This window comes from Triturus cristatus, chromosome 12 (genome assembly GCF_964204655.1).
Source record: "Triturus cristatus chromosome 12, aTriCri1.1, whole genome shotgun sequence".
NCBI classification, from domain to species: domain Eukaryota; kingdom Metazoa; phylum Chordata; class Amphibia; order Caudata; family Salamandridae; genus Triturus; species Triturus cristatus.
Window position 1 is genome coordinate 430,721,147 of NC_140595.1, and position 12,680 is coordinate 430,733,826.

Below are 12,680 nucleotides of genomic sequence, written 5' to 3' on the forward strand. Positions count from 1 at the left end.
TAATGGTAGTAAGTAAGTCAAAGTCTTCTGTCTCAAGGGTCCCCTCCATGGCCACTGCCCCTCGGTTTTCAAAGGAGCTGCTGTGGGAGTACCCCATGATGATGCTGGCAGCACCACCATGGTAGCTTCTGTCGTCCACTATTTAGAGATGCCTTTGGGCCAGGCCTCAGGATCTGTGATGGCATAGCTCAACTGATTTAGACTCGAGCTATCACAAAGGAATTGCAACACATTCACCTAAAGTAGTCCAGCTCAATTTGCAATGACAACACTTGTTTCTCTTTGCATTCTGCAACTTTACAGGTATCAAAGTAAAAGAAAACCAAAATTGGCTGAAATACTTACTCCTGGCATCGAATGGCTTACCAGCTGTGCTTGTATAGATTCATTTGTGATTTAAAAAAACTTAGTAGCGGAGAACTCCCACCTGCCCCTGTAATGTAGTCTTCACACACCATTAAGTATCAGTAAACGTTTTGAAAAGGCTTAGAATTATAGCATTGACCATCAATTTTCAGGAAAATCCCAAAAGACCTGACCTCTTCCGTTAAATAGTCTTTATTAAAATGTGTCTATGGGGTAAGCGCTATACAAAAACAATAGATAGAACCTTGATTTAAAAAGTTGTCAATTTATTGTTTGTCATTTAAGTCAACATTATTTTCCTTCTAATGTAAGCAACGAATTGTACTAACATAAACTCAATAGTTCCATTTATTAAAAGAGTAATTTATGTAACCACTGGTAATTTCTATGAAACACTGGGTTCTTCCTTAATGGCGGTGACCATTGGAATGTACCAATTTTGGGAGGTTCACTCCCGCGCGATACAAATACTTTGGAGGGGAAACAATGATGGCTTCAACCAAAACACCACCCTCTACCAAACACTAACCCACAATTCCCAATGATAGCCTGAGACCAACCTTTTTTGGTTGGTTAGAGATATTACTATCTCAGGTCACATTTATTTACTAAACATAAATTCAAAATTAATATCACTACACAGAACTCGTATTTACAGGTTGTAACTTATTTTTTGCCCACAATACACAGTTTGCTAGACATTGTGTTACCTACAGCCCAATACCTCCCCGTGCATCAATCATTCCGTGAACTCATGGTTTGCCCTTCAACCCAGTCCTCCAGGCACCTCTGACATTTCTGGGCCCTCTAAGGGCCCTTCTCAGAGCCAAAGCAGGACAATCACTCTTATGCGAATACTTGACCTCTATATTTGTGCAGGAGGCTCATTCACCCCAGACCAACCCTACCAGGAGCATCCCCAACATCTACTGGTGAGGTAGGCTGGGTCACAGCCATATCTTAGTCCCTTGGTACAGACCTCCTCTCCCTACCATCCCAAAGTGTCACTGTCCAGTAACGCCAAATGCGCTTGCGTGGAAGGTCAGTAAAGAGTTTTGAAAGCAATCAAATTACAAAATTGCAGATTCTTTAACAATAGCTGTAAGCACCCCCTTTGGGGTCCACATGACACTGGTGTTCTGTGCCTAACTTCATGTGGGATGTCAAAGGGACCTGAGTGTTCCCGCAAACCATGAACCCCACTACACGACAGTCAGCATGACTCACATACATTCTGCTCCACCCCTCTCCCTAGTGCCTGCAAGAGATTTTGACAAGCAAAAGAAAATAAGTTATTTACAAAAAATGTATTACCTCCTGTGCAAAGGTGAAACCCTATCAGGGGGAAAAACCCTTTGTCATTTGATACCATCATCAGGGATGCACCCTAACCCAGCTGAATTCAGGATCTGAAAAATGTTCTGAAAATTCCCTTGGCATGTTGTGATTTGAAGAGGCGGCAGTGCAGAGGATAGAACATATACAATAAGGTTTGATGGTTTACCTCTCATCTGATGCTAGTGGGGAACATGTTTTATAGACTATATCTCTCAAATACAAAGGGGTGGCCAGTAATTGAGCTATTACCACCGACCTGGTTTCCCCTCCCCATACTCACTAGGGTAAGTGCCTATGGATATGTTATGGACTACTTACTTCCATTTATCTCCTATCCAGTTATTGATTTTTGTTTCTCTTTTATCCTTTTTTTTCCTATAAGCGCTCGGCTGGGCCCTATGTGAGTAACACTTGCTCAAATTATTTTTCCACTCTGTAAGGCGGATGCCTCCTTTTTGGGGGTTATTTACCCACTAAGTCTCCAGGAACCTCTTTATCCTTCCAAGACCTTATTATGTAATATCAATTGTTTCTTTCTCTTTCTCATCTGCTTATCTGTTCCTTTGTCTTTATCTTAGATGTCCCTTATTTTAAGGTCCTGATGAGACCCCAATCCTTCCCGGGGTTGAAAGGTCGTCTACTTGTGCTATAACAAACCATTTTTGGGCCCCTTTGAATCCTAAAGGTGGCCTCTGTAGGACATTACTCATTTGTGGATGGCCGTTGATGTATATTTAAGAAACCCCTAAATATACTGTCTTGTGTCACATTTTTTTGGTTCTTTTTTCACATGGGACACCAAGCACTTTAAAAAAAATAATCAATACACTTATCAATTGTATAAAATGAGAATTGTACTCCCTATTATTTAGTGTATGAACCTTTTTCTTTATCTGACATCCTACTTTTGGTCTAAATCTGCTACATGTAGTTGTGTATCATTTATTCATATATTGTCCACAAGAACCATCGTTTTTTCTAAATACTAATGGAGCTACGGCATAATATTTTGGAAGCAATCTGTCACTGGTGGGGTCCTTGTTACATCAATATCAGGGTTTAATTAAGTCAGTTTCTGAAGAATCACAGCCTCCGTCATTCCTCACACTGCCAACAGCAAAGTGTAATCCTTAACCAAGTTGAGCACGCATTTAGTGTCTGGCTCCAGATTCTTTGAGTGCCCGAACAGACAACCTTCCACGCCATGCTTGCTGTGGAACAATGTGTGATCATGCGATCAATGGCTCTGAGAAATTCTTAAACAGCCATAGTAATTCTGCGACCAGTAAATCAAATAGTTTCCTATGCTCATGTTCAACAAGATCACTGCACCTCAAATGTAATATTACCAGGACCGGGGGTGAAGTCTCCTTGGTAGCATTTTTCCCACTACTGTCCTGACGTCCTTGACGTGCATACCACCTCATGTTGAATCTCACCTTCCTGGCACACTCTGTGAAGCCACTGGTCCAGTACGCCTCGCAAGCCTTTCATGTCCCAATTCGTCCCAGCTGTTGCAGGTTCCTGAGGTTTTACCTTCGTGGACATCATTTTCAATTTCACGTCCTACTCTTTGGCCTTCGATCTGCCCCAAGGATTTTCAGGCAGATAGTGTTCTGGTGCTCGTCAGGCCTGCCTCCTCCTGGCTGCGGTGGTACCTTTGTTAGGCTGGGTTCCAATGGTTGTGTCTCCTGCATTTTTTGTGTGTGCCTCGGTCTTGGCCTGTTGGCCTGTTGGCCTGTACCTGTGAACCTGCTCCGGCTCCTTCTCCTTGTCTGAGTGCTTTGCAGTTCTTTATCCTGTGTCGGCGCTGGTGGTTGGTGATGGACGTTCTAGCCATGGGGCCTGGTCCTCCTCTGGGGGGTTCAGTGGCGACGGTGTCCACTGTATCTCTGGTGGCCAGGTCGGTCGGGTTGGTGGGGGCTTGCTCTTTGATTGATGCATCCTCCCTTCCTGGTTTGGTCTGTGTAGTCCTGCCCTTGGTTGGTCCTCTGTATATGTTCCTTAGCCCTGTTGGCAGTCAACTCCTCTTTTTTGGGGCTGGTCTGCTGTGGGCCTCCCGGTGGTAATGGGGTTTGTCCTGTAGTTGGCCCTGTCGTCCTTCGTTTCCTGGTTCTGGTGGAGGCTGTTGGGCCTTCCTGTGATTCCCCTTGGCTTCTGGGGTTGGTTAAGTGACTTTTTGGCTTTGTTGGCCGTTCCTTCCGTTGTCTGCTTTGCGGCGCTCTGTCGATTCTGCTGCCGTAGCTCTGGGGCTGCTTGGTGGTGCTGTGCGTGGTGGCCTTCTAGCCCTGTGGGCACAGTTGCAGGCTTTTTGTGCCCTGGGGGGTGCTGAGTCTGTTCTGGTCCTCCTTGTGCCAGTGGTTTGGGTGGTGCGGTTGCTTTTGCCCCCATTTTCCTTTTGAGGATAGGCCTTTGGGCTTGGGGTCTCTGTGATGTGCCTCCTTTCCGGCCTTGGTTTTCTTTTGTACTTGCCTTATCTCCTTCTTGGATGGCTCCCTTCCGCGCTGCGGCTTTGGGGGTTGGGGTCAGTGGGGCCTGGGAGCCCTGCTGTCCTTTTTCTGCGGTTGGCTGCCTCCTTGGGGCTGGTGGTGCCTTCTACTTTCCGGGGTCCTGGTTCTTACAGTCCTTGGTTGCATTCCTGTTGATTTGTCCCTGGCTTTGCCAGTGTGTCTGGCTGCTTTGGGTCTTGTCCATCAGTGGCCTCCTCACCATCCTTCTGTTGCTGGCAGTCTCTGGTGCTTCCTTGGCAAGTGGCGAGGTATTTGGACCTGGACCACCCCCCTTCAACTTCCCTACACCAGCTGCTGATGCTGACACCTCTATAGGGTACTGATGAGTCAGTCAATCAATCAGGGGCTTACGAAGCACGGCTACTCACCCGTGAGGGTCTCTCAAGGTGCTGGGGGAGGGGGGCTGCTGGTCAGAGTGGGTGGAGGATCATTCGAAGAGCCAGGTCTTGAGGTCATTCCTAAATTGGATCAGTGACGCTGATTGCCTGAGGTGCAGGGGCAGGGTGTTCCAGGTCTTGACGGCAAGGTAGGAGAACAATCTTCCTCCGAATCTGGTTTTGTGGATCCTGGGGATGGAGGCGAGGCGAGTTGGGGAGGATCAGAGTTGTCTGGTGGGTACATGGAATGTGAGGCGGTGGTTCAGGTATGCTAGTCCTTCGTCATGTAGGGCTTTGTAGGCATTAGTGAGGAGCTTAAAGGTGACTTTCTTGTTGACTGGGAGCCAGTGGAGTTGTCAGAGATGTTGTGTGATGTGGCTGCAGCAGGGAATGTCGAGGACAAGTCTTACAGCGTTTCGGATGTTTTGTAGTTTCTTGAGCTGTTTCTGGGTGATGCCGGTGTAGAGCACATTGCCATGATCGAGTCTGATGGTGATGAGTGCACAGGTGGCTGGGAGGTCTGGACTGGCACTGGCACTGACACTGTTCCGCCCCTTAATGTGGAGCTACTTTCGGTTAGGACTGGTACTGATACCTATGACCCTGTTCGCCATACTCAAACAGGGCAACTAATCTCTTCACCTTTGCCAGACTATCCTCTTCCGGTACTCCAGTAGACACCCCCGACCCCCAGGACTGTTGACAACACCCCCAACCTTAGATAACCATGCCAGGACAATTGATATGTTGCCCACCAGGTCAAGCTGTGGCCATGGCGCAGGCACTACTTGCTGCCTCACATTGGTATTTCCTGCTGCTGGTGGAGGAGTAGCCCCCTTACTGCCGTGCAGTTATTGTCACTCTGTACAATAGAATTAGTAACTGGGCACCCCCATACCACCAGGTGACCCTGTGCGTATCACTCCTGCCGCCACTCAGTTTATCCGACTACCCGGGTGCACCATTGCCTGCTCTTGTTCCCTCGGCTCGCCCCATCTCACCCTTTTTTGCTTCTGGAAGAAAAGCAGCCGTAGGGTGTACCCCTGCCCACCAAGGCTGCTGCGGAATCTCTGTAGGTACCGGTGGTTCAACACCTGCGACCACTGCAAAGAATAATAGCAGTTCCTCCATGGAGTCCAGCGTACTCATGACATTCTCCATATCCTTGCCCCTACTAGTGTTCCTAGCCGCCCTGTGTTAGACTTGGAAGGCATCCCCAAAAACCACCTTCTGACTAGTACAGTTCTGAGCAGCATTATAACACAATCACCAAGCACTACCACCCACTTTCTCTTTACCTTCTTTGTCCAGTCACTGGTCGACGGCAAGCAGGAAGTTTCACCAACCAGGGGCAGAACAGGTGTGAGACAACCAACTCCAAAATGCAACAAAATGCTGCACCCAACTGAGTTCAGCGACAAGATGAGGGAAAATGGTACACATCTTATTACAAGTGTATGCACAAAACAGTAAGTGCTTAACACTAGTGGTCAACTGAATTGCCAAAGACGTCACATGCTTATAAAGCACTTTGTCGTAAAATAGCAAGTTGCTTTAAAAATCCATCTTGGAGTCCAGACACCACACATTTTCTAAACACGCATCCATGTACAAAGCAATCAGGGCCAAAATTCCAATAACACTCTAAAGTAATAACCACCTGGATCAAGGCGAAAATACTTTGCAAACTTTGCTCCACGCTCCAACACAATGAGGGATAGATGGACCGCCACCACCGAGATTCTTAGCTGCGCCTACCTGCATCAAAACACACGGGCTGTATTATGGTAAAAAAAAAAATCCCCCAAATACGCCTCAACTCTCAAAACATAATGGGCCAAGTTCTCGAACTAAGAAATCTCACTAAATGCCAGACAGGCAAAAGATATCCTCTCAACTGCAGAGGGGCTCTAGAGGCATCCTACAAGCACACACTAACCCAGCTCAGGTTTCTTCTAGATGCAGCGGGAGTCACCAACAACGCGCTCCCCTCAGTCCCCTGGAGCTAGGCAGCGGGCTCTGTGTGACTGCTGAGGAAAGCATGATCCCTGGTCTGTAGCTGCTCTTGGAAAGCTTCAAGTCTCGTGGCAGCTGGAGGCAACGTATCCATGGCAAGGAGGGCAGGAACAAAGAATATGAGACTTGTTTGTCTTCTCTGGCAGTCAGAATCCTTCTGACATTGGCGGGTTTTGGATACTGAGTACTCCATATTAATTTTGGATTTGCAGTTTTGTTTATTATTGATCTTTGACACTTTGTCACAGTGGAAGTTGGTTCACATGGTCAGCACTTTGATTGCCATCCGCGACGGTCAGTGAATCTGAGACCTACTTCGCCACACTTTTTTATCTGTGTAGCCATGACTGCCATACCCAGCTCTCGCGAGATTGCCCAGCAGCACACGTTCCCTGGACGTCAAGATAGCGGATCAGGCCCAATGATGGGGCATCACGTGCTGGCCTGCTATCTTGCTATGCCCGGCCGTGCTGCGCTCTCTAAAATGTCAGCTCTCCCCATTCTGGCGTAGGGCCTTAGGGCATTGTCTGTCTGTTTTAGAAAGGATCAACAAGGCCATTACATCATGATAAATGTGTGATTGGAAGTGCTCTGATGCAAATCAATTTTGTTTTTCATAAGCCAACATTATCATATTATGTACCGAAAGGGAAATTGAAGATGAAAGAATCTCAACATGTCACGTCAATCTCCATGTGGTTAAAACTACAAAGTCTGAAAGAAACTACACTCCAGAGCCTTTAAAAAATAAAAACAATTTACAAAAAATTACATGCAGACATGATAAAATAGGATCTGATCACACAAGGTATCTTTTACAATACATTGCACATCAGTCCACCCATATAAACAAAATAAGTGTAAAAGTGCTGTGGTAATGCGCACCTCTTTTCTTCTTGTAGAAAAAACAAGAAGTCCAACACCCGATAAAGGAATGAGTGAGAGGCAGCGGCGCAGTGACAACAACCGCTACCTGTACATGCAGCTGCAGCACGTGGAGAAGGAGCTGGAGATACTAGGACCCCACAAATTCCCGAAACCCCAGAGTTACAACCAGGCTGTGCGCCAGGTGCAGCACATGAAGGGCTTTCTGGAACACCTGATCTTCTCATCGGGCTCCTCATGTGAGAGGTGAGTGTTTCTTCTCTTTCTTCTGTGTTGTAACTGTCCTGCCAGGCTTCGTTGATACTAGAACCCCACAAATTCCAGAAACCCCAGAGTTACACCAGGCTGTGCGTCAGGTGCAGCACATGAAGCTCAATAGACAGGCCTCTATGTGAAGTATGTTATCAAAGAAAAGAGAACCTATCAATAGCATTAAGAAAACAGGCGTTCATAAAGGATCAATAATAAATATTTGCCTCCTCTTCCATCTCCTGCCATTGCACCCCAATAGGATTACATAGGAGTTATCCTAAAGTCACTCAAACGAGCACCTCTATTAAAATCCGAAATCAATATGAAGAAAAAACACAAAATATTCACTATTTATGAGCAAAATATATTTGCTAGCGCTCTGTCACTGTTGCAAGGTCCACCATTTCTACTGCAATCTGGGAAATCAAGATTCCCCGGACCGGGGTGGAAGGGAAGTCGCCAATTCAGGTTGCACAGTGTAAGGGTAAATTGACTGTATCTGGTATGGTCGACACTAGGTAGTGGGATGTGTCAGCTAGCTATTGTATCTCTTGTTAGAGACAAAGCTAATGTCTGCAGACCTGGAAACATTATCCTCTGGTTTCCTGGTGTATGACATCCATGAGAGGAGATTCTCAGCACCAAGCTTCTTATCCATGCTAGAACCCCAGGATCCTTTAGGTGGGGCCCACTGCCCCCAAATCTTTCTAAGTAGACCATGATGTCGTACATCAATAGGCCTGCACACTTCCAGCAGGGGCACTCCCACTGAACTCCTAGCAAACTCTGAAACCAGCAATTGCAATTCCTGGCAGCAGGGGGAGCAATAACGTCACATATTCAAGATCTCCTCCGCATTCTGCCTCTTTAACAGGAGTGTAATTGCAAGCAGTGCTTATTGTGTTTAGCAACAGAAGCATTTTTTCCCCATTTTTTTTTATGATGGTTTAATGCTATTCTTATTCCTCTTTATATGAAAACAGTTATACGATCAAACTGAGATGGCTGTCTACGTTTTAGAGGTAGCAGAAGGGAGGCTCAAACCTCAGCAGTGTCCCTGGTTTATAATGACTTTGTTATTTGTGGCCTTGGGTTTGTGTTTTTTAATTTTTCATCTTTCCCTTTACAGCCGAGTCATACACTACAGTGACTGCCCTGGTTGATTGATGTGTTAATTAATTGGTTATCTTTAACATCATTCTCCACAGCTGTCCTGTTCCTGCCACGAGGCATGTTACTACTGTTGTATATTTCATATGAATAAAGCATCTTTTCAGAACATATGCTCATATAGCTTCATAGCTAGCATTAGTGCAGAAGGAGCAGTGGCACCGAGGCCCAGGGGTTTGAAGGATCTCACTGCAGCAAAATTATGACTGTGTTTTACTAAAGGCAGTAAATAGACAGGCTTCCTGAACAAATCCTTTGATATGTATAAACTGTAGGCGAGAAAAGAGAGGCATGATGCAAGCATTTGTGAGAGAATCACGTCTCTAAGACTTAAAATCTGAGCATATATCTAAATATGAGGAGCCCGATTCACAAAGGTAAATTTAGACGTTTGGTCTAGGTTTAGACCAGATGTCTAAGCTTAGAACTTTGAGACTTGACAAAAGTAATTTCCGAGTTCTATCTTACTATCTTTATGTTCACACTCCCCGCCCGAGTGCAGACATAAAGATAGCACTTGTAAACGAAACTTGTGAATTCCCAAATTTGTAAACGTAGACGTTTGGTCTAAATCTAGATCAGACGTCTAAGTTTAGAACTTTGGGAATTCACATAGGCCATTTACGAGTACTATCTTTAAGTTTGCACTCCCCCCCCCCCCCCCCCCCCCCGAGTGTGGACTTAAAGATAGCACCCGTAAACGCCCTTTGTGAATTCCCAAAGTTGTAAACTTAGAAGTCTGGTTTAAGTTTAGACCAAACGTCTAAGTGTACCTTTGTGAATCAGGCTGAAATTTGGTGAAAGAGGGTCAAAGGATTCCCTCAGGAAACTTACCACAGAAAGAAATGACCAGATGCAAAAACGTTTGCATGTGCTGCTAGCCGGCCCTTGCAGGGAGATGGTTCTACTGGCTCCATGCGACAGCCTTTTCTATTTGTTTCCTCTGGAGTTTCTCTTCTGCTTGGCGCTGAAGACCAGTTTTTCCCACAACTTGTTCTCAGGGGGTCTAAGGGCACTAACTCTCCTGGTTCTGGGGAGAGCCCCACTGGTCCTGGGGCAACTGTAGTCAGAGTCTTTGGCTCAGATGGATATCAGGGGATTCCTCCTTCCAGATGTCCATGGCTGCCGCCACCAGTCCCAGTGCCCAGAAGAAAATCACAACAGAGAGAGCTCTCCCCCTTGCATAAGACCTTTTAAGGGAGGGGTTAAGGTTCCAAAAGCGAGGCACCTCTGACATATCCTGGGGTGCCACATCACCTCTACGCCCCATCCCAAATCTCCTGCACAGCCTGCTGGGCCATTTCAAAATGGCTTCACCTAAGAGCCACCAGTCACCACTGCTGTGGGGGCCTCAGCTCCGCCCCTGCCTGAGATTACCAATAGAACTTATCCCACCTAATCTTCAAATGAAAGCCCCCTTCTGTGCTGGCCCCAGGGGTTTGGGCTCCCTCCTTTGTCCAGTGGGCTTAGGGTTGGCCTATCCCTGGTATAGTGTAACAGCTGATTGATTGATGCAGATCTTCATCTCTACCCCTTTCCTCCACAGTAGCTGAGCCAAGCCCTTTTAATTTCTCCCTTTGTGTGGGGAGGACTTTGTTCCTGCTGCTGCAGAGAAATGTAATTAACTTGCAACATCAGGGTGGCAAAATGCCTAAGCTCTCATCCTGAGCTGACCCAGAAAAATATGATAATCCTGGATGACCCATATCTCTACAGATATCATTTTGGAATTTGTAGATTTGATTTTCCTGCACAGGTTACACCACAATTCGATATGTCAGTGGTCCATGTAGGCCTAAGGGAAGCGGAGCTGTACTCTAAGACAGCCTTCCCCATAGATGTATAATGGATTGTCACTGCAATCAAGACAGTAAACTACATTGACTTTCTCTATGAGTGTACACTAACATTCTGAGGCCTAGCCCAGGTCAATATCCAATCCTGCAGAGTTCTCTGGCTGGTCAACCATGCTACCTGTGCGCAGTTACTGGGCTGTGCACGACATCAATATCCCATGCGCAGCCCTTACACATGTACACAGGCATGTGCACACATGTTCATCTGCAACCAGCCAAATGCCCCTTACCATTACTGCGTCGCATCAGCCTTATCTTCAAAGGCAGACATTGGCGGTAAACACGCACAGTCCATTTACCATGAATTTACCATGGGTGCGTCGCCAGCTGTGGGGGCCACCCACAGTAAAAAGGTCAAAAACCAGGTGGTCAAAAAGCACAAAATCTGGGTGGATTTGGTGGGCAGAACCCATTTCCTTACAATATGGCTGTGTGTTCCTCTCTTCCCCTAGCAACTTTGGTTGCTGCACTGTATTGCAGTAATTTTTAATTAATGTTCCCCTATATGGGATAATTCCTCTGCTAGTTACTTTTATTTAAAGCCGGTATTAACACATTCCTTTTCTTTCGCATTGCAGATATTCCCCAACTCCCAGCCTGTCAGGAGACAGCAAGAAGAGCTCTTCCAAGGGCCTGCCCTGGTGGTTTGTTTTCATTGGCTGGGCCCTCATAGCGATCACCAGCGGTGTGTCGGGATTCTTCACCATGCTGTATGGTCTCCACTACGGCAAAGATAGTTCCATCAAGTGGCTCATTACCATGGGAATCTCATTCTTTGAGAGCCTGTTCATCACCCAGCCTTTAAAAGTAACTCTTCTACAAATAATTACTCTCAAAATGTTTTTGCACATGCTTCCTTTGTCCTCCTTACCACTGCATATCTTTTTATTGCTAGGTACCTCTTCCTTCATTCTCTTGCCTTTAAGGATCATCAGCATTGGAACAAATGTGGCAGCACTTTTGGGAATCACTGCAGAGAGAGAGATTGGAGGGGCAAGGAGCATGAAACCATGCCTCATTTGCCTGCCAAGAGTTGACACAAACTGCTGAAGTGTCTGAACAGTTTCTACTGTTGAATTATGGGGATTCTGTCTCAAATGAACTAGGTCTAGCTCAGGTGTCTCCAACCAGTTGATCACGAGCTACCGGTAGCAAGCCGCCAACCTGTCAGTAGCTAGTCTCCTGATGCCCACTTTTGCACCATGTCATTATCATTTTGATTAAATTTAGGCTTTTTTGGTCTCTCATCCATTCTTGCCCACTGTCACATGATCCAACTACTCCCATTGGCTTAGATGGGGAGGGGATGGACGGGGCGAAGCAGGTAACATGTTATACTGCCCACGCGGGAAACTGCGACACCTGCCTTCTGCTGCCTGGCCCGGCACTTTGATCCTGTGCGTTTCCTGCAGCCAGAGCAGCAGCCTTGGAGGCCTATTGTCTCTATAAACCGCAGCACAGGAGGTGAAAAGCTCGGCATCTTAGGCACAATCATACTGCCAGCGTAAGGTTTAAGGAAGAAAGAAACTTTTGTTTATAAGAAGATGCCTGTGAAATGCTTTATTCAACGCATCAAAATGTGTACGATGCTTTATTTATTATTTTTTAAATCCATTTGAAGTGCTGTTTTAATTTAATCATTACTTAAAGCATTGTTTCACAGGGATGTTTTTATTTTTAAATAAATATAGTACATTGCAAGTTGTTCCTAGCCACAATCCGGAGCCAGGAACATCATTTTACATTTCTTTTCATTAAATTATAATGAAATAATGAGAGAAATGTAAAATAAGTTCTTGGCTCCGGGTTGCGCCTAGAGACAACTTGCGAATAGGTACTTTCTGTTTTTTTAAAGAAGAAATCCCTGTAAAACGCTGCTTTAAGTTAATAAACTAATGGGAGTAATTTAA

At 45.9% G+C, this 12,680-nt stretch overlaps 1 protein-coding gene across 1 annotated transcript in view; it reads left to right on the forward strand.

The window, feature by feature from the left end:
• The window catches only part of LOC146776065 (polycystin-1-like protein 2), an 865,077-nt gene that overhangs the window by 727,992 nt on the left and 124,405 nt on the right, over nt 1-12,680 (forward strand). Inside the window, exons 31-32 of the mRNA XM_085637447.1 lie at nt 7,510-7,738; nt 11,349-11,577. Of these exons, the coding sequence (XP_085493573.1) occupies nt 7,510-7,738; nt 11,349-11,577 (458 nt within the window). The remainder of the gene's footprint in view (nt 1-7,509; nt 7,739-11,348; nt 11,578-12,680) is intronic.